This window comes from Lingula anatina, chromosome 1, assembly GCF_051362555.1.
Source record: "Lingula anatina isolate TDL-2025a chromosome 1, LinAna3.0, whole genome shotgun sequence".
NCBI classification, from domain to species: domain Eukaryota; kingdom Metazoa; phylum Brachiopoda; class Lingulata; order Lingulida; family Lingulidae; genus Lingula; species Lingula anatina.
This window is the reverse complement of record NC_141767.1, coordinates 33266989-33291574: the sequence shown is the minus strand read 5'-3', so window position 1 is coordinate 33291574 and position 24586 is coordinate 33266989. Positions and strand designations below refer to the sequence as shown.

At 33.3% G+C, this 24586-nt stretch overlaps 4 protein-coding genes across 6 annotated transcripts; 2 read left to right on the top strand and 2 right to left on the bottom strand.

The window, feature by feature from the left end:
• Positions 1 to 4: 4 nt before the first annotated feature.
• Positions 5 to 6595, top strand: LOC106178695 (uncharacterized). The gene is made up of 11 exons (XM_013561988.2): positions 5 to 207; positions 789 to 1025; positions 1367 to 1444; positions 1696 to 1780; positions 1904 to 1939; positions 2219 to 2355; positions 2841 to 2917; positions 3093 to 3404; positions 3726 to 3856; positions 4143 to 4227; positions 4604 to 6595. Exons 2-11 carry the CDS (start codon positions 824 to 826, stop codon positions 4727 to 4729), a joined length of 1269 nt encoding a protein of 422 aa, XP_013417442.1. The 5' UTR covers positions 5 to 207; positions 789 to 823; the 3' UTR covers positions 4730 to 6595.
• On the bottom strand, positions 6239 to 14015 carry LOC106178686 (signal recognition particle subunit SRP72). The gene is made up of 20 exons (XM_013561976.2): positions 13826 to 14015; positions 13474 to 13588; positions 13094 to 13214; positions 12423 to 12488; positions 12213 to 12290; positions 11919 to 12030; positions 11737 to 11812; positions 11424 to 11504; positions 11203 to 11260; positions 10733 to 10864; positions 10157 to 10285; positions 9615 to 9752; positions 9303 to 9398; positions 8966 to 9069; positions 8769 to 8846; positions 8348 to 8476; positions 8005 to 8057; positions 7576 to 7689; positions 7206 to 7245; positions 6239 to 6999 (listed from the first exon to the last, which is right to left on the bottom strand). Exons 1-20 carry the CDS (start codon positions 13923 to 13925, stop codon positions 6858 to 6860), a joined length of 1962 nt encoding a protein of 653 aa, XP_013417430.2. The 5' UTR covers positions 13926 to 14015; the 3' UTR covers positions 6239 to 6857.
• Positions 14014 to 22240, top strand: LOC147764280 (uncharacterized). 3 transcript variants are annotated; one of them, XM_087005318.1, is made up of 7 exons: positions 14014 to 14236; positions 15466 to 15675; positions 15878 to 15961; positions 16305 to 16403; positions 16870 to 16978; positions 17951 to 18004; positions 20046 to 22240. In XM_087005318.1, the coding sequence occupies exons 1-7, from the start codon at positions 14108 to 14110 to the stop codon at positions 20168 to 20170; spliced, it is 810 nt and encodes a 269-aa protein (XP_086861444.1). In that variant the 5' UTR covers positions 14014 to 14107; the 3' UTR covers positions 20171 to 22240. The 3 variants fall into 3 exon arrangements, with proteins under 3 accessions (XP_086861444.1, XP_086861459.1, XP_086861450.1); XM_087005333.1 differs by having other exon boundaries at positions 14015 to 14236; positions 17977 to 18004; XM_087005324.1 differs by lacking the exon at positions 17951 to 18004 and having other exon boundaries at positions 14016 to 14236.
• LOC106178696 (lewis-type alpha-(1,3)-fucosyltransferase) lies at positions 21161 to 24489 on the bottom strand. Its single transcript, XM_013561989.2, has 2 exons — positions 24332 to 24489; positions 21161 to 23741 (listed from the first exon to the last, which is right to left on the bottom strand). Exon 2 carries the CDS (start codon positions 23471 to 23473, stop codon positions 22262 to 22264), a length of 1212 nt encoding a protein of 403 aa, XP_013417443.2. The 5' UTR covers positions 23474 to 23741; positions 24332 to 24489; the 3' UTR covers positions 21161 to 22261.
• Between the last annotated feature and the right edge of the window lie 97 nt (positions 24490 to 24586).

Sequence of the window (24586 nt, the reverse complement as noted above, 5' to 3'; positions counted from 1 at the left end):
ACGGAAGATTTGACATAGATAAGGAGCGCGAACTGCTGTTTGTCAATACCCTTTCCACAAATGTAAACTGAGTACAAAAATTTTAATGCTGCTGAGTATCACAACAGAACATGTGTCAAATCAACAGGGTTTGGAAGTGCTGACATATGCTCTGCAATGACGGAAGTCGCCTGTACCCAACACCTCACTTGACATTTGATTTGACAGGTACAGTAGGGCATTGTGAATATATTGATACTATCTATTCATTTCATCATTAATCCAATGTATGGAACAATGTGTATATTTATGCCTTTTAAAATTATCTATTTGTTTTTATTATGTATGCAAGTTTTGATTAGTTTGTTTGTGGGTGGGAGGGGGAAGTATTCTGACGGGCCATTGCTTTTTGGCATAGACCGTGGCTTTTTTTTTTTTCAATTCGAACAGTTGTTAACAAACACATATTTTTATTTACCTTGAAATTAAGTATGACTTTTAACATATATTAAGTTATCTGTTGTGTTAAGTTTACAAGGTATTTTGAGTTCATATCTCAATATTGTTATTGTAAGTAAAATGTAATGGTAATGACTTTCCTTAAAATTATTAAAATGAAAAATCTTTAACGATTAAAATAGCAAATAAATAAATAAATAGATAAATAAATATAGATATATAAATAAATAAATAAAATGCTCCTGTCATTCTAAATTTGAGTATCTACTGTGTAAATATCTGGTGTATATGCATGTATATTTGTTTATAGGTATATTTACAAATAGTCTGAATACATTTACTCTTACCAGGGAAACGGAAGACATACAGCTGATGCAAGAAAGAAATGACCAGCAAGTTGCTGCACATTCCTGGCAGTGCAGGCTTGCCTGTGGTTGGGGACAAGTCTTATGAATACTACAAAGATGCTGTGCAGTTTGTTCTGAAAAGAATTGACCAGCATCACTCCCGTATATTTATCTCAAGATTACTAAATACACCTACAGTGTTTGTTGCAGATCATTCTATGGTGAATGAACTGCTAAAAGGTACATATGGCTTACAAATGTAATTATTTATCTTGAACATGTTTTCTCCATTTCTATAATGTTGATTATTGTCATTTTTCTTACAAAAAAAGTTGAAGGAATACATGTTTGAAAAAATGGTTTAAAACTATCATTCAGGTGTGGCTTAAATTCACTTGTTTGGCCATTTGCACAAGTGAATGGCATTCTAGTATTTTAATACTAAAATGACTACTGCAGGTGGGCATTAAAAAAGCCCGTTATCTGAGGTTATTTTAACTTTTATGCAATATAAATTGTACCCATGTGCAATTTTTCTGTGTGCCCATGCGACATTAAATGTATGTGATATTTTCCTTCAGATCATGGAGAACATTTAGAATTTGGTTACAAAGTATTTATGCACAATGTTCTAGGGGATAACATCTTATTTGCCAATGGTATGTATACATGAATGTCCTAAATTCCTTTGGAAGATGTAAAGAAAGTGTTAGAATGCTTAAATCTTTATCTTAAAAATATGCAAATATGTGTTAAAATGAATAAATTATTGTCTAAAATTTTATTATTGGTAAAAACTTTATAAAATGTGACTGTCTGCACTGTTATTTTGGTTAATAATTTGTTTTAAATGTTATGTATCTACTTGATGCAGGATATACTTTTGCTGAATACTTTTTTTCTTTGTCAGGAGAAGAAGCTGATAACATTCGGAAAATTTTTCATAGGTTGCTTGATGAAACAACAGTAGGCCATTTTCAAGATATAGTTGAAAGGTAAATAGACATTTAAATTGTAGTCAGTATTATAAAATCATTTCTTCTTTTCATCACAATGATTTATATGATTTATTAAAAAGTGACCCATTATGTTTCTGATTATTTATTTTCCTATTTCAGGTTAGTAGAAAAGCACTTACAAGGTGTAGAAACAAGGTATGACAAATTGATAATTATACATAAAAAACTACGCATGAATAATGACAAAAGAGAAAAAATGCAATTAATTTTAAATATCTATATTCAGTTCTATGAGGTACATAGTCATTTTTTCTTGCAATTGTTAAGTGTTCAGTGGTCATGTAAAAATTAAAGAGACTATTAAATTATTGATATGTTTAATGATTTTAATTATACCCAAAATAAAAATACCATTGATTGAATAACACACGTCAGCATCTGTTCTAATGTGATTTTAATAATTGCTTGTTCCAGGGAGACAATATGTGCTTACACAATGGTGAAAAAGCTTGCAACAGAAATATGTTTGACACTTTTTCTTGGTGTTGATTTTGAAGAAAGCAAAGAACTTGCAAGTAGAATATGTGAATTGACGACAACACATTGGCATGGTAAGCAAAGTTACACACTTTAGACACATACTATTAATCAGGAGGGGAACCTTATATAGCAAAATGATTTTTCCCTGGATTTATTCAAATTTTTTGCTTAATTAAGGTATATACAAAACTGTTCACAGAATTAAGACTTTGGAGTCTACAAGTAAATATTGAGTTCTAAATTTCTAGGATTTTGAGCCAATCACTCTATCAATAGAGGAAGAGGCTTGTGAATTTTACTGTTTTTCATTATGAATTAGAACTTAAAAATGGACTCATAGATTGTAGTTTTCTCAGTGGTTTTGTAACGGGAAAATTGCTTTTTTGCCATGAAAAGGCCTATTACATTGATTTTTTTGTGGAAGATGCTATTTAAAAATTGTCATGATTTCAAATCGGAAACTAGGAGTTAAATGTTTTAACTTAAAAGCCCTTGTCCTTCTACTTTTGATTGGATGATGCTACAAAGAATAATGTGATATTGTTTCATTTAACAGGCATAATATCAGTACCTGTGAACTTCAGAGTTCCATTTGGCACCTCATCAACATATTCCAAGGCACTTGAGGCAAAGGTAAGTAAATTGTCTTACTAGAACAAACCGAGTCATATTCACTTTATTTGTATTCATATGTGCATCATGTATCAAAGATAGATATTTCATTGTAATTACAAAAGTGCCTGTTCCATTTAGTTCAATAGATGTGATTACTGGAACAATTTGCCAACATTTACTTGTTCATTTTCAGAAACTATTATTGGAAATAATCCAGACAAAACTTCATGCAGAAGACACAGATGCTACATTTCCTCTTCAAGTCAGAGAAGCAGGTTTCAAAACTCCTATCCTCGCAGCCAATCACTTACTGCTTCTCACTTCAGCCTTGGTGCCAAAAGCTCTCGCCTCTCTTGTCACTTCCTTTGTCCTTGTCACATCCCAGTGGATGTCAAAATACGAGATTGAAGACATGTTGGATAATCAAAAGCATTTTGATGCTGTGTTATTAGAAGTGCAACGATTGTGGCCACCTTTTGCTGGAGGAAGGAGAGTTGTTAAAAAGGTATAATTGTTTCGTCTGAAATTAGTTTTATATGCACAAACTTACAAGAAATCTTTGTAGAGTCTGTAGTAAAAGTGTATGTTCCTGTTTCACCTCCAAGATATACCATGCCACCCAGATTGTGTTGTTTGCATGCTTTACTCATTCACATTTGCTGAATTAACAATTTTGGCAATAAAATAAAGGCTTGTATGCATAATTTTCCTTCGAATTCTTAACAATTTAAGTTTCTTTTAGGAAAACCAATTTAAATTCAGGTCATTAGAACAATGTTTCAGTTTAAGGTAATTCTTGGGTTTATATTTAATTTTCAACAAACAGGACCTAGTTTTATCTGCTGGTTATCGTATTCCTCATGGTCATGCTGTCCTGTACTGTACCCATGCCTCACACAGGGACCCCAAAGTCTTCCCAGACCCTGATAACTTTAGGCCAGACAGGTGGAGCAACAGGTACTAGTAGACCACAGTAAATGGTGCAATTATGTCTCAGGGATTTTACTTGGCAGAGATTTTACTTTGCAGAGATTTCTTGGAGTATTCTCTTGGCTAAATTTATATATGCTAGAGTTGGGTGTTGGTGTTGGTTATATATAAGTTATCTTTGTGGAAATTTTTCAATTTTTTTTCTCGTCTTTAATTCTAGTTTAAATAGTATGTATTCAGTTGAAAAATATTTCAGCATGCTTATGTGGAAAAAAAATGATAAAATGTGGATTTTATTTCTTCATTTCTACAGCTCTCTGTCCAAGGATTCACTTTTTTGTTTTGGTGGTGGGGCAAGGGATTGTGTGGGACAACATATTATGTGGAACATGCTGAGAGTAAGTTTTGCAGAAAGAAGGATGTTTACATCAGATGATCAGATGTATTACTACTTCTTATGTATTGATTCTTCTTTACACTTTTCAACTATTAACAGGCCTTTAGCCAGGGGAGGGTGGGTTGACCATTTTTGCAGAAAAAGGTTTTATGCCATTTCTCAAAAAGGTCCAATTTTCACAAAAAAATATTCATTTCTGATCACTTTCATTTTATAATGCTGGCTACAAAAAGTCTTAAAAGGGCTATATATATATATATATATATATTCAGCTACCAGTGTCAGAATTTTATAAAAACTTTTTTTCTAACTTTAATGAAATTGACCTGTTTTAATGCTTATTTGAACTACTTTAATGTCATTTTATCCAATTACAGACCATCTGTACCTCCCTCATTTCTCAGTTTACCTGGGAGTTAGAAGAAGGGCAGTGCCTGGAATACAAATGGCTGCCAGTGTCACGACCTAAGGATAAGGTTAAAGCAAAGTTCACAAGAAAATAGATGGAACAGTTGAAGAATAAGTACTCGGTTGTGCAAGTCCAGGTTATTTATGTAAGGAGTCCAATTATGCATATAAATGAACAACTTGTTATTTTTGGAACAATATTTTTTCAAAAACATGACGTAACAAGTGACATGTATGTATCTTCATCTTAGACCCCATTCCCAGAGATTAGATCGATCCAACTAGATCGACCTAACTCCCTGGGGGTTCATGCTAAATAGCTGTCAGCCGAGCAGACACGAAAGTTAATTACCCCCTTACAGCTTGTAGTAGGCGGGACGGACATTGAAGCCGGATTATCTGACAGTAATCTAGCGAGACACCCCACGGGGATAGATCAATCTAAAATCTATGGGAATGCACCCTTAGGTTTGTGTGCACATTTGAGTGTATTAATCAGGGCTTGTCTTTCACATGGTAATGACTCAAACCACTTTTTTCCAATAGTGCAATGGATCAAATTTCCAGTTGTCTGAAAGTGATATGTGTATACACGTGTCAATGATTGTAAAGGAGTAAATGTCATTTAACCCTGCACTGGTTATTATGGTTTATTGAAATTATTTTGCACGAGTGTCACAGAGATAATGAGATTTGCAAACATATTTTCTAGCCTTTTTGTGCATTTCTTCTCTACCATGTTTAATAATGTTTATCTTTATGTACTCAACTAGTTTATTCATTCCAAAAAACAGATTTCTTTGAGGGAATACATACCCAGCATTTTAATTAGCAGCATTATATACCTAGTCTCTGTTCTTTCATTGTTGAAAACTCATTCATTCCATTTATATTGTGGATATTTCACTTTGGAGCAATTTTCTCTATTTAAAGTCAAGAATCTCTTGATTTTTTGCATGTATTATATTTGTATTATATAAAAATCTTGAGATTGTTTATTTGAATTTAGAATCTTTTATTGCAAGTTTGTTAAATGGGGTGCTCACTTTATTGACAACGAAGGTTAAAAGTTAATGCCATATTACTTTCTATGTTGAAATGTTTTTCATACTTAAAATGTTTTTCCTTGTATAATGGAACACTGCACGTCTAGTGCTAGTGTCAGTTCCCTTGCAAAGCTGGGGATCTTTCGGTGCTTTTCAAAGTAGCCTAGTTAGAAACGATAATTCCATGCTTAAATGCAAATATTGCACTTCTGTTTAAGTAGTGAAAATCTGTTGTATTGTTTTTCATTAGTAGCTGCTAGTGTTATATTCACTTCGATGTAGGGAGTTGTCACTGTTAGTATATATGTAAGGAGAAGTGCTTTTCTAGTTTCAGTGTGAGCGTTGGGCCCACTTACCACATTGTAAGGAGCACTAGTATTATCAGTAGACTAGGATAAGTTGAAGACTGCATTTAAACATATCTCAGCTATAGATGTTTTTGTCATCCCTGTTGCTTACAATAATTCCTAGTTTTGAATCTGCAAAATTATACAACTGGTCATGAGCAAGATGAAATGCCAATGGATTTTAAGATTTTATCATAACACTGAAAACAACTGTCATTTTAAGTATCTTTATTTTATTAAATTTTACATGTAACTGTGGAGTTAAAGACTAGATTAATATGCGGACACAATTTACTTAAAGGTCATGTCAAATTATTATCATGACAAGCCAATAGATTCGACAAAATTGAAATGGTGCATGTTTATCTAATGTAAACTACCTCTAAAGAGGATGTAGCTATGCCAGAATGACTGATATTCTATTCATTTCTTGTATTTTTTTAATGTAATGGTGTCCAGTAAATATTCTTTGAAACCACACGTTAGCAGGTTGTGTTTCCTGCAGCACTTTCGTTTTGAAAGATTCACTTTTTCAGGAAAATTTTTCAATAAACAATTTCAAAATACATTTTCAGATTTTTTTGTGGCAAATCGTTACAGATTCATCTCCCACTTTGTCTGTAATATTTCTACATAATCGTAGAAAATTCACTCAGTAAGAAAGTCGAGTCTGACAACATTCTGATCACAATGACCTCATCACCACCATAAACAAATATGTCAGAATGCATCAATAATTCCATTAGACTTTTCAAACAATATTTTTGCCTCCATACTTTGTACGTATATCCAAAGCAGTTTGTAGTTTTACATTCTTGCCAGGTGTGAGTTTACCACTTGCTTCCCTTCTTTTTCTTCTTCTGCTTGTTCCCAGACTGTGGTTTCTGCTGCCTGGGTCCAGGAGCTACGGGACTAGGGGCAGACCCAGCCGCAGGGGAGGCTGAGCTTTCACCACTAGGCTTACTGGCATCTCTGCAAATGGAGAACATTATTTTAGAAAAGGCACACAGTAACAAATTTTTCAGCCTGTTTCTATTTAGTACCAGCTGCTGTTAAATGATACAAATGGAAATGTGTTCACAATAACACCCGTTTTATTTGAGTTATTATGCTGACATGGCATTCAGCTTTTTGTTTATCATGTTGCACAGTAGCACCTATAACTTTAAAATACTTACAGGTCAGCACCACCTGAAGTTGCACCCTGAGCTCCACGGCCTGTGAACAAAAAATATAACAATATATAATTGATAAAATTAATTAATTGATAAAATAATAAGTAATAACTCTTTATGTGAACCTGCAGTTTTGTAGAAACTATCATTGCAATTTTGAAAAATAAAAAAGAGAAAAAACTGTAGTGCTTTATGATGTGATGGCCCAGTTTTTGTATCTAAAAATCTGGCAAAACTGCTATTTATTTATCAGTTACTTATGTACTGATATGACCACCTATCTTTGTTTTATTAAATAGAACAGCACTAAGGTATCTGTAGTGCATTCAAAGTAATGCTTCAATATGTGATAGCAGCAGTATAAATAGCTTACCAATCTCTTTTCTTTTGTCCTTTCTTTTGCCTCTGTAGTAAGACCGTTCTTTCTTGGGCAGCCATCTTTCAGGATCAGGATCACTACCAGGATCATAGTTCTTAGGCAGCTTACCTACATTAAAAAAGAAAATGTATAAATACTTTAAATTTTGATTTCCTATGTTACATTTGCTTTGTATCAATACCCTCTCTTTATCAGAAAAATTAAAAATTTTATGTGCATACTTAAACATGCTACATGATATTCAAGCCTTATTCTGATGGGTTGGTTAATTTATTCAAAATATGCCAAGGTCTCAAAAGTTACCTTTTAGATTCTAAAAATCTGCATTTCCATCATCTACCGACTAAAATCACTCAAAAAAAAAATTCTGATGAAATCGAAAATTTTACTGATGTCAAACATGTTTTTATAGTAAATTCTTACCCTTCTTGTGTTTTTTCTTTCTTTTCTTCTGAAGCAACTCATCGTCAGTGCCACTGTAAATATAAACATTTGATGACTAATTGGTCAAGTAATTTTCTGTCTGCTGCAGATGTAAGTGAAAATATATTACTAGAATAGAAATGCCATTGAGAATAAAAGTACTACTACAGCCAAATGTGGCAGTGAATAGCGAACTGTTGAGGGGTAAAATAAAACATGAGCAAGACTAAGTTTCTATAACAGCAATTATTATACCTACATGTTTTGCATGACCCTTGTACTGTAAGGTTAGTCATCTTATTTTTATAATGTAAAGTAATAAAGACATCTAATAAAGACTTACGGTCTAGGCGACTCCACCTTGGTCGACTTTTTAATGTACTTAGGTCCCATGACATTGATGGACTTTTCCAAAGCTTCTACATCCAATTCCTGGGCAATCTCCGATGCTGAGGGTAGGGATTTGCTAAGTCTAGGGAGTGGTTAAGTTTTAACAATACTTCTTAGGTGAATCATATTATACAGACTTTCTAAATTGCTTGTTGTTTTGTATTAATAGTATAATATATTTATGCCCTTTATAAAATCTTTCTACAAATGATCACAATAATTATCAAACTGAGAAAAAGCATTTGTGCAATATTCTCTTAAACCACAGATATAATGCCCTGTGCATTAATGCAAAAATATCCTAAAATAAATTTGCTTTGAACATCTAAGGGATATGCTCATTTTTTCTAGACACTGAAAACGGAAAAGGATACTCCTGTGCTTTGGCAGGGTTAAACTTAGAGTAAGCACTGATAAGCTGGGCTAATATCTTGCTGTCCTTCGGTTTTTGTCTGGAAAAGTATATCAAAGAGGTTAACTTTCAAAGAACATGAAAATATTGTTTATTTAACTTAAATAATCATTTTAAACTGAAATAACAGTTGAATGGTAAACATAATGCCATTCTTACTTTCTTAGCTCTTCCAACAATTTAGCAGCCATTTCTGCACTGCCATATCGCAGCTGGAAGTTGGCATTGGATGTCATCAAAGTAGCAGTCTCTTCGGAGTTTGGCTAAAATGTTGTAAAAATTACATTATTTTATTAACAACAGGTCAATTAACGTTTCATTTGAACATGCATCACCTAAATACAAATACTCCTTTCTTAAGCCATATAAGAACAAAAAAATGCTAAAAATTACCTAGCAAAGAGGTACTAAGTTTAACTTGCTTTCCTAAAAGAACTCATGTTTTCAATTTTCTCTGTATTTTTTGGGGCGGGAGGGGGTGGAATATCAAACTCACATTATTTTTCTTCCACCAATCAACAGCCTGGTTCAGCACCTCTGAGGCTGAGGCTCTGTCTTCTTCTTTCAAGTACAAGCTGACCAAAGCAGAGACCTGTAAAAAACATAAGAACACGCAATCATTTACACATCCATCTTCATAAAAACAATTTTTACAAAAGGATAAACACATCAAGGTGATATCAATGAAACATGTTTAGTCTCTTTCAAGTTATATAATTTTTCTTATCATCATTACCTAAAACACAATATAAGCATTTTCATTGTATCCCAGTTACAATGGAAATCAATGTAAGATCTAGTTCCATACCACTCCTGGTCTGAAGCTGTGTTCTCCCAGTGCCCTGAGGTTCTCACAGGCTGGGTAGACCATCCCCTGGAGAAGGTTCAGCTGGGCCAGGGTCAACTTGATACTCACAGACTGCTCTGGATGGCTGGACACATGCTCCTTTTATATAGAAAACAATGGAGATTTGGTTAATTCAGTTGGTACAAAAGGTACGGCACAGCCAAACAGGGGTATAGAGAGAATTCATTTTCATCTTTATCGCAGATTCTATTAGGTTCAACTCTTAAGCAGTTTTTTTTTTACTGTGAACAGTTTACTCTATAAATTATTCATTTATAGAATTATCATTTCAACAAGATTGTGCTTGATATCAAATGGACAACTAAATAATGTCATTTCTATTCAACGTAAAGAATCATACACATATTTAGTAAACCTTGCCACTTCAGCTATATTTCACCAATTCTTAATTCATTGACTGTAACTGTCAATGATAACTAAATGTAGAATGTTGTTTGTAACAGGCTTAAGATAGTAAATATTTCCCACAAAATTCTTCTCACCTGTAAAGCCTCTACAGCTTTGGGGATCTGCTTATCCTTGACACACTGAGCTGCTATGATCAGACTAGGTTTGTCACTCTCTGGGTGCATGGCTTGCAGAGCTTTAGCACTCTTACGGCACTGCTCACCCTATGGGAAAACACAGTAAATTACAGAGGGTAATTAAGTTCTCTGTAATCAAGCTGACAATTGTTTAACTTCTTTACTTTTGAAAAAACAGCAACCAGAATGCCATATTATCCTTACCAAAGAAATTTACCAAATATTCTCAACTGCAGACTTGAAGAATCCTCAAAAAAACTCCCACATATACTATCACAAATACAAGCATAAATGTGAAAAGTCATAATGACAGTTACAAAATATAACAATTGGTTTATCAACACATAAAATCCATATGGCAATTCTGAACCTAATAAGCTTAATCAGGATTCAACTGTAGGGGTGACACTGATACAGAATCAATTATATACATAATACATGTCTGTGTGCAGCTTTTAAGGCAAAGTTAAATGTGTATGTGTTACTTTCGCTCCTTACAAACTACTTTTGCCTTCTTTCACTGATTTCTCCTACCTGATTGGTATACATGAGAAGCAAGCACTGGTTCAGCTGAATAGCTTGTTTTTGAGCTGAAGTAAGCTTCTGTTGTACTCCTTCTGATGTAGCAGTTTTCATCTTCTTCTTGGAATCAAATACATTCTGGTCCTGAAAGTCAAATATTGAAAAGATTTAATCAAAATTTGTTTAATTTTTGATACAAAATTATAAGAATAAAATAATAATAGTATTAATAAAATAAAATAAATACACATATAATAATTATTGCCATTCCAATGCATTTGCATCAATGAATACTGACAAAACTCTAAATGATTACTGTAAGATATACTAAATGCTGCGAAAAAAACTCATGGATGAATGCAATGTTAAATCTTATAATCTTAAATGAAAACTTTGGTACTGAATAAACTGCTCCATAGTAAGGAATTGTTTGATGCTAAAAAGTTATAAACACAGTGTCTTAAAATTCATAATCAACCCACCTTGTTGAGACTGACAACATTGTTTGATGCTACAGCAGTCAAGGCAGCATCAGAGGGTCTGAAAAAGGCATTTTAATTTTTATTTCATTTGATTTTGAAGGATATTATTAAACAACTTAAAAACAATAATTTTATTTTTCACATACAACCTGATTTCAAGTGTGTATATAAAAGTAAGCACATGTATCAACCACTGTACAAAATCAATTATCTTCACTTACTTTTGTTTTACAACCAGGTTGTAAAGCTTCAAGGCTTCCTCTGTTCTTCCTTGCATCTGTAATGCATACCCTAGCTGCACCCTAAAAATAATAAACAGCCATTAAGATAATCATTAAGTTCAGAAAAATAATAGATAATTGCATACTGATCAATCTGAACATCTTCCCTGCATAAACTTTTACTTCACAAGCCTGCTGGCTACAGGTCATTAAAAAACTGCGCTGATGGGTTTGTTGTCAACCTTTGTTTAGACCGGCCAGAACCTGAAATGAAACACCAATTTCAGCTGTACCAACACAAATTCTTACTCACCTTATGATAGCTAATTCATCTTCTAGCTCTTCCTCAGTAGCATCAGCATCCTCAGAAAAAGTCTGTCTACACATTTCTACAAAGATACAAAAAAGCTTGTATTATATAGATGTTCCTGGATAAATACCAATTCAGGAAATGTTAATTTAACTCTTCTTCCTAAAGTATGTTATTTACTGTACCTTCTGCCTTCCTGAGCTTATCCTCTGCCTTTTTGTACAATCCTTTGGCTAAATGGAGACAAGCACTGTTGTACAAAAGTTCATAACTATCTTCTTCCAGTCCTAGGTCTTCCTATGTAACATCAAATTATTAAAACATTAAAATAACAATAAACTTAAAAGAGGCAAAAACAAGTTTAAATCTCACTTAATGTAGTAAAATTGTTGTAGTGTTTAACAATGCCATTAAATATTTGAAGCTTTAAAAAGCATTCATTAGTTATCTTATAAACAGAGTATAAAGAAGTCCCATACCACATCTTGTGTTCCTGATATCTGCAATGCAGCCATAACTGCTGAGAAATTGGTGTACCGTTCTTGCTCAAAGTCATCCTTGAAATAAAAAGATACAATATCCAGACTAAAGTGTGAGTTACAATGTAAAGTTCAGCCAAAAAGATTACCCTAATTGTTATCAAATTGAGTTTTTAACTTAATAATAACATCATTAACTAGTAAACTTACCTCTGAATTCTTAACCAAATTCTTGTACAGTGAGTAACATTCCTCATAATTCTCCAATCTGTACAGCTGAAAATAAAATTTAAATTTTAAAGATAATTGCCAAACCTTATAATACGAATTAAATCCACTGCATTAAAGTTTTCTTTGTCAATTTGCTCTTGAAGACTTTAAACAAAAAGACTCATGCATCTCAGCAGCAACAATAAACATATCCACACCATTACATTTATTTCAAACGACCTAACAATGCTAGCACCGGGCAAAATTCTATTTGATAACTTATTAAACATGACTCAGTCAGATCCCCAAAGAAATAGTCCTTATGTATGACTTTCACATTTTTCCTTATTTTCTTTTATTTTCCATATTTTATAGAGATAGTGAAATCGCATGTATTCTGAGGTTGAATGTTCTGACTATATGAGGAGGTCACACGTGATGTTGTACACAGCACTTTGAGTAGTTATGTATGCAACAATCATTACAATGGGTAAAAATGATGAGCTGGAAATCCATCAATATTTTTTGGTACAGCCAACAATAGCTCATTTACATTTAACCTGCATTCTGACAGGGCATTTAATTAGAGAATACTTTTAATCTCTTCCTGAAGACATAAATAAAAGTACCCTATAAATTTGAGCAGAGATCCCAAGGCAGTGAGCACTTACCACTTGTGCCATCAACTCCTGAACCCTGACGTCTGGATCTTCAATCTCCCTCAGTGTTACCAGAGCATCACTGGTCTTGTTTAAACGGTACTGGCAATAGGCTTTCTCAAAGACGAGTTCTCTGGAAAGTTGCAATTTCTCTGTATTTAATTGCCTTTTAAAGTGAACATACTGTCTCCATTGGTCCATGGTTGCAATGATACCAAATGTTGCAAAACCATTCTAAAACTATTTAATTCACATGCCGAGACAATTTATTATAATTTATAAATTAATTAATATATAAATTAATTTATTATCAGATAATATCAGGATTATTCTTTCAAAAAACAATCTTTACAATGTCTGCTTCAGTAGTCTTGAAAGTGTAATGAAATTACCCCTGATGTTTACTGGATGTTATTTTCTTGAGAGCGTCTTCAAATTCCCCGAGGTGAACCAGGCATACAATTTTGCAGTGGAACGCAGTGACATCATCTGGAAGTTCTTGGAGAACTGTCGAGAAATTGAAAGCATTTAAAATCTCAAATCTTCATAAAAACTGACACTCTTAATCCAAATACTAATGGATTGAAGGGCTTTAAATGGATACCATAACAAAAGAAATGGCTCTATTTGCTAGCATTAGTGGTAATAGAGAACAATATGGCTGTTGATTTTTGGCACCCCTAATTTTAGTTCACTATAATGACCGAAGAGGAAGCTTTTTCTTACCCAAGACTGTGTACTTACTTTTGTTTGCAGTCTTAAGTGCTTTCTCATAATCCTGGTTTTGCCCAAATTTATGCAAATCGGCAAACAAAGTTGCCACATTCGCCGGCTGTTGAGACATCTTGCTTCTCTCGTGGAAGAGGAAGTCTTGGTCTTGATATTGTGTTAGAGGCGACACCACGCATGCAAGTTAGCATTCACTCTCGCCAACTGGAGGTTCGTTTCACCTTGCCGGCGAAAATCAAGGTCAAGCTGCTAACCTTCAAACAACTCTCCTGCTCGAGTAGATTGAGGGAATTTGGAATGGCAAACTATAAAATTGTTCTAGTGCGACATGGAGAGAGCGTCTGGAACAAGGAGAACAGATTTACCGGCTGGACTGATGTCGACTTGTCTGATTTCGGCGTCGGTGAAGCTATAGCAGGAGCAAAGGTGAAGTTGGTTTTTTTCTTTTTGTGGCATACAGTACATTAATGATTTATTCTAGTGTTACTTGCAGAATGATGAATGCGAGTGGAATGTTACATATCCGTAATCCCCATCCCATTGTTTGCACTTAGCCAGTGATTATGGACTTGCAAATTTTATCTCAGAGAATGATGAAGATTCGCATGAAATGTCAGAATGAACTTATAACGTCGGGATTGCAACTGGAATATTATATTATATGGGCCACTTGAAAAAAAAAATGGTTAATTTAAAATAAACTAATAATAAAAATTTGTGAAATACAAAAAAAAAAAAAATCAAATGTCTTGCTTGGAATAGTATAGTTACTGTATTTTATTTTATTTTTTAAATTAAATTGGACAATCATGCAAATGCTGGACAAAAAAACCACCATGCTGATAAATGTAGTTCACCATGAACTAATGTGCAACATAAAAAGCAGTTTCAAATATATGCTATTTGTATAACAAAGGTTAAAACATTATTATCTTGCAAATGTTAAAGTTGAGAAAAAAGACACCATGCTGTTTAATAGAGTTCACCAAGAAGTAAAGTACAACATAAAGAGCAGATTCAAATATATGCTATTTGTATAACAAAGGTAAAACATCACCATCCCAAACATAAAAGTTGAGAAAAAGAAACACCATGCTGATGAAGGAAGTTCACCAAGAACTAATGTACGACATAAAAAGCAGATTTAAATGTGTGCTATTTGTATTACAAAGATGATTATTAAATATATGATTACAGTGGCGTCAATAGGTGCAGAAGTTTTATTTTATGCTCTGTGTTATTTGTTGTTCAAGAATTAAATTTTCTGTTTCAATATATTAGCCATGAAAACATCAAAAAGAGCTCATTTTAACCTTTGTTTTTTATTTGCTAAAATTGAATTTTTACTTATCAAAACAGGATTGTCCCTATTTATATCCTTTATGAATGTCCTTCCTAAACTTAACTTTTTATCCATAAAAGTTGTTCATAATAAAATACCAGTTTAATCCTGTAATCTGGTACAAAGAAAAATATTGTGTTTGTAGAAAAAATAACCTAAAAATAATTTTTGAAATGACCCACATTTGATGTGTTATCAATAGAATGAATATTACAAGAAAAATTGTTAAGATTTTCACACATTGTACAACCAATCATTCTCACTTTTCAGAATAATTAACTTTTAAACTGTCTCAACACTGATTGATTTTCAGATGTTAAAAGAGGCTGGCTATACTTTTGACGTAGCCTTTACCAGTGTATTGAAACGAGCCGTGAAAACTTTGAACATCGTACTAGATGAGTTGGATCTTCATTGGATCCCAGTTCACAAACACTGGAGACTCAATGAAAGGCACTATGGTGCATTACAAGGTCTTAACAAATCTGAAACAGCTGTCAAACATTCTGAAGAACAAGTCAAGGTAAGAAATGGGTTAATGAAATCCCTTGGCTTTTTGTTTCATTCAAAACTTTCATTCTCTCATTTTTTTTAAAATTATTATTGGTCAAATATTATAGGGCATAAAGTGTTAAGTCTTTTTTGAAGCACTCATGTCTTTTATCTGGAAAAAGCACTAAGAGTCATAATATTTGTGTGCCACTTATTTTCATTTTCTCTTTTAGATCTGGCGTAGGTCCTATGATACTCCTCCACCACAGTTGGAAGTGTCTGATCCCCGCTGGCCTGGTCATGACCGCAGATATCAAGTAGGGATCTTACAGTTTGAATAAACAATTCTTCTACATGGAATTCTCTCGGTGATAAAAAAGATGCTATACAGGAAAATTACTCATGCATACCTTATGATATAAAGCGATTCATATTTTTGCTGTTATTTTGCAATGGAATTCCTGCTTTTCGCCGATTTTATTTCATTTCTTATTTGAATTTTTTATTTTCTGCTTTCCTTATTTCTGAAGGTCTATTTTAACTTGTGTCCAGACATTGATTTTTTAGAAAAAAATGAAAGAAATTTGTGTTGCCAAATAGACTTAGTAAATTGATGTACTCATTTAATAAATACACATACACACATTGTTTGTATTTCAGGATATGGACAAGCGTCTAATTCCCACCACAGAATGCTTGAAGGATACTGTAGAGAGAGTACTTCCATACTGGTACGATGTTATTGTTCCAGCCATTAAAGTAAGTGCATTACATTAAAAATTTACAAAACTATATTATTATAAAAATTTGACCTATAGGATACTTAAACTTACTGTATAACTCAATTACCTGCTACAGTAGTGGTGAAGAGAGCAATAGGAGTTCAAAGTATATTTTTCCTATGTGATAGTGAAACTGTATTTTAGGCTGCTAGTCGATTGGAGAAATTATAATTTACACAGCTGATTTATCTGGCGTATAGTGCTATACGCCTTTCATCCAACCCAGCCCAGGAGAACTATAGCACACAAATGAAGTTGATGATATTCTATAAGGCATTTTGAAATGATGTTTAGTTTCAGTATGTTAAGTCAGCATAAATTGCTAAATCAATATTGTCTTAACTTTTCAGTATTAAACATTCTGCATACCGTTTAATCAGTGTTTGTTTGCCTGCAAGATCATTTCAGTTGAGAAATTATTATTGTAATTTTCTTGTTTGTAGTCTGGCCAACGTGTCCTCATCTCTGCCCATGGAAACAGCCTGAGAGCACTGGTCAAGTACTTGGACAGTGTTTCAGATTCTGAAATTGTTGAACTCAATATACCTACAGGTTAGCAAAAGAATACTTCATCATCATATTTTATATGCTTTTTGTGGATGATCTGTCAGACTTCATTGTCAGTAGCTGCTGTCTTCCTCCCTGGAGGTTTTGTGCCTTTCTAGTGAGCTGTTATTTCAGGCTTGCTTTTAAACCATTGTGGTATGTACTCTTAGATACCCTGCATTTCATTGTGAAATGGTTTTGAACTTGTTGAAAGTTGGACATTTGGATGCTTACCAGAAATTAGGGGTTTACTTTCAAGTTATGATAAATTATCATATGTGATATATCAGTAGTAGGCAATTCCTTATGAAGATTTTCTTACAAGTTTTCAAGTTAAAAGGGTAATGGAATTGCTTTATTTTCCCTCTCAAGTGACAGATATATATATTTTGAAAAATGGTCATTACAAAGAGCCAGTCATATGATGTAAATCATATGTTGTAAAAAAAAAGTTTAAGTGTGGACAATTTCTTGGCCCCTTTCAAATATTGATTACTAAACCATAATCAAATTTGCTTGTAGTTTGCTTTTGCTTCCATTATTTTTATTGTTAAATGCACAGTTCACAGCTATTTCACTCTTTCTTCAGCATGGTGCACCCAAGGCATGGGGAGCTTTGTGCTTTTCTGTTTCTCATTTGTTGAAGTATAATCATCATGCATATATATGTAATTAATAAACCACTCACCAAAAGCTGAATTTCAAACAATACATTATTTGCATTTAAATTGTTTCGGGAAATGACTTGGTTATTAAGCAGCATTTTAAAGCGATGAAAGTGTATTTCTCGCCCCTGATTTTGAATGATTTTAATGACTTTAGAATGTCACTTTAATTCTAACCTCTTTAAATCATAAATATTGCAGTGTTAATTAATTTTTTGCCAATTGAAAATCCCCGAGAAACTGACCCATGAATAAAAACTGCCGAAATTTTATAATCATTCTCATTACCAGTGTTTTCTTTATTTCATTACAGACTATCAACCAAATGCTTTTTTACAGGAGGAGTTGGAGCAATCCTACCTTCCTGGTAATACACAATCTAAAATTAGGCTTTTGGACCTGTAGTATGCTATAACAATCTTTCACTTCAAATCTTAGACACGCTGTCTACAAATTAATATCTCTCATTTCATCTATGGGGAAAAAGGGTCTCTTGGTATATACATTTTCTTGGGATATCTGTTTGTAAAACGCATGGTGACTTGCTTCTTGCATGTGGATGAATTGTCTGTGTTGCACCAATCCCTGTAGCTTGCTTGTGCATGGTGTGGCACATATAATGGTTTAAGCATTTTGAATGCCATGGGAATGTTGAACTTTAAGTGTATTTTATAGGGGAAAGAGAGAACATAATTGAATTCATTTAAGGGTTTTTAATTTTTTTTAATCTTTGAAAATGTGATTTTTTTACAATAGAATAAAAACAAGAAAATTAAATCTCTAGTTACCTCCCCACTCATCTCATTTTATAAGTTAAACAAGAATCGTGATTATATGTAATAAAGTAAGTCAGATTATAAAGTTTTCATTTTACTGTAATAAAATCAAATGTTTAAATAGGATCAAATAAAAAATATATTGAGCTTAAGATGTAATTTGTAGAATAACAATCACCCAGACCCAAAAAGCTTGATTGCTGGTTTTATTTAATGAGCATGCATTTTGATTTTTCTTTATATTGTTTTCATTTATCTACAGTATCTATATAGTCCAGAATGTTTTCATCATTTAATTTTTCATTGACTCATTGTTGCCTAGAATTTTGCTTTGCTTTCACCTTATATTCTTGAGTGTCAAGCATAGTGATCAAGTAATTATCAACTTCTATGTAGTTTAGAATGGACGTTTTGTTTTCAAAACAACCATACATTGATTACTGTGCCAAGTTTTTAGAAATGAAAGATATTTGCTGCATAGAATTTTGGCAGTACCTACATTTATTTTGATGTTGCTTCACTTATCATTTAGAAAACTTAACTTCAGCAATACCCTTTTCTTATTTGTAACTCTTTTATCATCATACAACTTTTTTTTGTGATTTTAAATCTACAGAGGTAGTTTTTGACATCCATCATGCTCAATCTGAAGAGTATATACTGGGTGCATAGAAAGTTCCTATCATTTTTAAATTCTCCTCAAAAAGTATAATTCAACAAGATTTCTTTATACAACTTCATGATGTTACCTGTGGAACAAAAAGCTTAAACCCAATTGCCTTTATGAAAGCCATGTGGTATTGAATACAAAAAAGGTGTTTATTTTTAGTTTTGATAGCATCTTGGTCTTTTTATTTTTTAATACACTTCATACAGTCAGACTTTCAGTTGGTAATTGCAGGGGGAGGGGCACATTCCATGCAATTAAGTTGAAAAAGAACATCATGGGTAATGTGTGTCCAAATAAATAAAGAAACTTGATCACATTTACAATACTCTGCTAGTAATCACAGCATTGAGGCCTGGCAAGACAAGTGCATGGTTTTTGAATTGTCACTGAAGGCAAATGTAATGTCGACATTAGAGCTTCTAGGAAGATACATTCCTTGTAGATGACAAGACGTGCTATATTGTAATGAAAAACAGAGACTTATAGCAACATGCAAGTGAAGAAGCCAGCTTAATCAACTTACTGACTAAATTACTATTTAAGCCTCTATGTATTTTATTTTGACATTGCATTTTTGAAAAAAAATTAATTTAATCACTGCAGGGGTATTGCAGGCATTGTTGTCAAGACTTATATGATCCAGAGGCAAAATCATGAAGTAGTAATAAGCGAAATGTCATTGAATTATAATAGATACTTTTTTAGAATAAAATTTGAAGATGGGGACTTGTTTTATATGTCTGCTTCAGCACACCTTGTATACACATAGTAATTGGGTCAGCTATTTTTATCAGTTATATGTAAAGCCTATTATACAGGTATATCATTTTTTTGTTGTTAAAAGGGATTGGGACCTATAAATCAAATATATTATAGGAGAGTGTCTGGTTATGTGAGGTCTTCTGTCAACAATTTTTTCAATCCTTGTCTTTTGTTATTACTAAATGCATTCTCTTCTGTAGGTATTCCTTTGGTGTATGAGCTCAACGGGGACCTGACCCCAATCAAGCACTACTATATGGCTAGTGACGAGGAAATCAAAGCTGCTTTGGAGAAGGTGGCAGCTCAAGGAAAGGCTAAAAAATAAAGGACTAACTTAGTCAAGGTCACAATCCCAATGTTGTTCACATAATAGGGATGTCATTTTCTCTGACTAAAATGTTTGTTCTTAATTTTGTGTTGAAAGAAAACTTTGGATACTTATTTCATGGAGTGAATTCACCTTGACTTACCACAGGAATTTCCATTCGCCTACCCACCTTTGCTGCTACTCCATTTTGTTGGTTTAAAGAGAATTAAAACTGAAAACAGGTTTGAATTAAAATGATTGTATGTGGAGAATTATTGGGAAATCTGTTTGTCTGTGTCAAATGAAGGGGATTTTTAATGTACAAAAATACAGAAATCTTACTAAGTTTTACCTAGATTTTTGTTTGTATCAGTTAAAATGATAATTCATTAAGGAAACAATATTTCAGGCACAGCTAAATATATCTTTGCACTATAATTATATTAGCACAGTGGATCACATCATCCATAAAGATAATCACATCTCATTTTGAAAATGTGCTTATGCTGAAACTTGATAAATGGGTAGCCTCTTTATATTCATACATGCATGACAGTTATAGGGATTGTTGTGAAAGCTCTTACATTTGGTTAATAAATATTATTGTACCAATTTACTTATTGTAGCGGTTTCTGTTGCAAAACTTTTTTTTTACACATCAATTTACCAGTTAATTTAAATTACTGCTTAAATTGACTCACAAAGTTAGATTTCATCAACCATGTTAATTTCAATAGAAATGAATGAAGTTTTTTTTTTTTCATATGATTATAGTCAGCTTTCACCCGAGAATGGTGGCGTGGATTTTCCCCATTTACTAAATGAAACTCTGCAGAGCCTCCCATGCACACCCAACCCCGGTTGTAGAAATTGCCACATATCAACTTCTTATGGAGGACTATTAGGTCACATTCACAACAGCAGTCTAAATATGACTTTTGTAAAGCAAAATTTCCCCCCTCCCCCTTTTTTTTCTCCAGGCTGTTATTAAAGGACAAAAAGACATGATATTGTAAAATATTTTATTTGAACTACAACCCTCAACAAATAATACATATAAGTAATTATGCAGGAACGCACTGAACTTGAGAAGATAATCAAACAATGCCTGGTGTTGCTAGGTGTTAAGTTATTATACAGCATGTTAGAAAATTTCAAGAGACTTTTAAAGGCTTATAATATTATTTCAAGAACAGTGCATCATTAATGATCAAACAGTTTTTATTCTTTTAGATCTTTAGCCTTCAGAGTAATCTTAAAATTAAAAAATTAAGTTTTTGATTAGCTATGTGTAATTTTATAATCAAGACTAAAATTTGGCGTTTTTAGCTCTCAACTTCGTATTGTTAAATCTTTATTAATTGTAATATTTAGCTCTTAGATTGCAAGGCGCATTGCTATTTTAAATGAAATGCGCCATATAAAAATAAATTATTATTATAAAGAGAAGAATAAGCTTGAAAATATCAAGGATATGTTAAACAAAAAAGTGAAATATAAATGTCTAAATATCATTTAAGACAGGTTGATAAAGTTAATGAATGAGTTAATATGAATACCATGTGACTAGATAAACAATCATCACTTCATTTTCTTATGACTGTGGGCAGAAAACACTTTTAAAAAATCTTGGTTATTTTGAGTCTACCACAACCCTGAACTTTTGAAACATTGCAATTTGTTAAAAATCTCAAATACATTAGGAATAATAATAATAAACTGGCTCACCACAAAACAAATTGGTCTTAGATACATGAGTGTACAGGTACACAACATCTGAGCTATACTGTAACATTGCACAAAGGCCGCATTCAGAACAGAGACTAACAGATCCGCAGATCAAATATGGCCAACCCACTAGAATGCTTGTTGCATAATCCCCGTGGGGAATCTATTCAGTGTCTTATTGAGAATTAAGCAGCAAGCTTTTAAGTGGGTCGCCATATTGGATCTGCTGACTTGCTAGTCCCGTTCTGAATTGGCTCTTAAAGATAAACGGTACAAGTGTAAAGACAAATCACACAGAATGTCTAATAACTGCAAAGTAAATTTTAAATACCCAAAAAACAAAATCGATGCATCCATCAATTTAGAAAAAATATTCTTTTTTTAAAAATTTAAATCTGAAGGCTCTTTACAGGCTTTACTTTTTCCTGAGTTGTCCATGTTCCACCAAGTGTAGAGATCAGTCTGCTGCTTAACTGGCACCTTTGGATCATGGAGTTTTTCACAAAGTTTACAATACTCATCCTGTGTATCAATTGAAGAAAACTGTTCCTTAGCTTTTAAATACTTTATGTATTTGGTATCATCTTTATCAAGTGCATTCAAGTACTCAGCTAACTTTTTGGGGCTTTCAAAGTCCCTAGTGTTGATGTACCAATCTGATGGAATTTGATAAGCCTCCATATTAGCGCCATTTCTGACTACATTAACTATTGGATAAGGGAGGGTCTTAAAGAATTTTTCTGTCATGTAATCCTCTGATAACGAATTTTCAAAACTCAAATGAAACTTATACTCTGAGGCAATCTTTTTTAAACAATCCTCTCCATGTGGACACTGTAGTTTTCCACACGCTCCAATTATATCAACTGGTATATACTTGGCCAACTCTTCTACATATTTTTCCCTTTTTGATTCTGTCTGGCAATTGCTGACCATCCATACCACTTGTTTCTTCTTCAGTTTCATTATATCATCATAATCATTATGCACAGGGCTAGGACGTTTGAAAATTTCCCCATGATATACTGTTATATCAGCATTAAACCTATAGGAAATAGTCCAGTTAAAATCCCCATTCCAGGGTGTGCCTTTGATTGGACTTAAATCATGATAACAGGGGCTTTCTAATGCATACACAGCCCACCGTTGATGTGGCAGTCGGAATGCTGGTCTCGGGAACTGGGTAATTTGGAATGCGTGGAAGAGTAAGGCATCACTTCTGTCCAAGTAACATTTGTCAGTGACAAAAAGGCAGTTTCTCTGACTACAGTTGTTCCTGTCTAATATGTAGCGTCCAAGCTTAGGTATAAACCAGGTCTGTGAGCCAAAAAAATGTGTCCACAATAGAATAACCTTTGTATCCTTGTTATACTCTGGATAGGCTTGAAATATCTCACTATTATCCTTCTCTTCATTACTATGAATGCATCTCATATACTTTGATTCATTTTTCCATTTAAGACTATATGTCCATGGTCGCAATGCAATGAGTACAATGATGACTATGGAAATGATACCAAAATAAAGATATTTCTTGGTGCTTCTTCTCCTTCGTCTGTGCATTTTTTCACTTTCAAAGCTTGCTGCCAACATTTACTTCCCAGTCCAAAAGCCTGAGTGACTGTTTGCGCAAAAGGAAAAGCAAAAGCGTTATGATGTTTAACAAAGATATTGCCCACACACTTAAGCTTACAGACATGTGGGTCAAGGTCAGATCAGGCTTCCATTGCACAGTATTTACACATCTCTCTGTTCCTCGAGCTCACACCCAGTATGTGAGTTACCTTGAAATCACCGCCCATCAGCTCGTTCCAACATTTACATTTCCATTACCATGTGTATAACACATAGTGTAGCACATCTAAAAATTAAAAAAAGATGAAAAACTTAAGGATTAATCAAAATAGCAATAATACCAGCATTTCATACACACTCTACCAAATACATTTCATGCAAACAGTGAACCATTTCTGTCATTAAATATTTACATGTAACACCGCATACAGAAGCATATGTGAATGTGTAATGTATTAGAATGTTAAGATTTTAATAATGCCAACACATCTTGTTGGAATACAACAAATGCCTCGATACTGTCCCTTATTAATTCTGTAAACATGAAACTTTTATCAGTTAACCCAAGGCGTTTCCACATACTAATAGTCATATTTTCATTACAGTACCTTGTACAGGACAGATATAAAAATGTATTTTTAAATCAATTTGACTGCAAACGCGTTCCTTTTCTCATTAACATTTGCTCTCACCAAGACAGACAGGTTCAAGAAATATTTATAATGTACAACAGTAATACCAGATACCAGTTCAAATCGAGCACTGTGGGCTGGGCGAGAGTTCAACATCCAATGATCATCGTAAAAAAGTTCACAGAAATCTCGCTAGTATTTCCTTATACAGGAGGTGAGACTCTGTATAAGTAGTAATTCTTACCTTTCTGTGTCAATTATTCAAAACATGTTGGCTCTGTGATGGGTGAATTATGTAGAGAGATTACGCGACCCGATTACACGTGCCTAATTATTGGCCTCGACCTCACATTTTCTATATGTGATTAGTTCTGCAAACTGCACCATTATACTGAATTCCCATATAAAGACTGGAAAACAAGAATTAAACCAATTTAATCATATAATTTTCGTAATATTGGTTATTAGTTTCCTACTGTTACATTATAAAGTAAAAATA

Bases quoted from the DNA above. Each gene is read 5' to 3' on its own strand.
- LOC106178695 (XM_013561988.2), top strand. From the start codon at position 824: ATGACCAGCAAGTTGCTGCACATTCCTGGCAGTGCAGGCTTGCCTGTG. The intron at 1,445-1,695 runs GTATGTATACAT...TTTCTTTGTCAG, and splicing joins TAACATCTTATTTGCCAATG to GAGAAGAAGCTGATAACATT. The intron at 2,356-2,840 runs GTAAGCAAAGTT...TTCATTTAACAG, and splicing joins GACGACAACACATTGGCATG to GCATAATATCAGTACCTGTG.
- LOC106178686 (XM_013561976.2), bottom strand. From the start codon at position 13,925: ATGTCTCAACAGCCGGCGAATGTGGCAACTTTGTTTGCCGATTTGCAT. The intron at 12,291-12,422 runs GTAAGTTTACTA...TTTTATTTCAAG, and splicing joins ATTTGGTTAAGAATTCAGAG to GATGACTTTGAGCAAGAACG. The intron at 7,000-7,205 runs GTAAGTATTTTA...CTCCATTTGCAG, and splicing joins ACTTCAGGTGGTGCTGACCT to AGATGCCAGTAAGCCTAGTG.
- LOC147764280 (XM_087005318.1), top strand. From the start codon at position 14,108: ATGGCAAACTATAAAATTGTTCTAGTGCGACATGGAGAGAGCGTCTGG. The intron at 14,237-15,465 runs GTGAAGTTGGTT...ATTGATTTTCAG, and splicing joins AAGCTATAGCAGGAGCAAAG to ATGTTAAAAGAGGCTGGCTA. The intron at 18,005-20,045 runs GTAATACACAAT...TCTCTTCTGTAG, and splicing joins GGAGCAATCCTACCTTCCTG to GTATTCCTTTGGTGTATGAG.
- LOC106178696 (XM_013561989.2), bottom strand. From the start codon at position 23,473: ATGTTGGCAGCAAGCTTTGAAAGTGAAAAAATGCACAGACGAAGGAGA.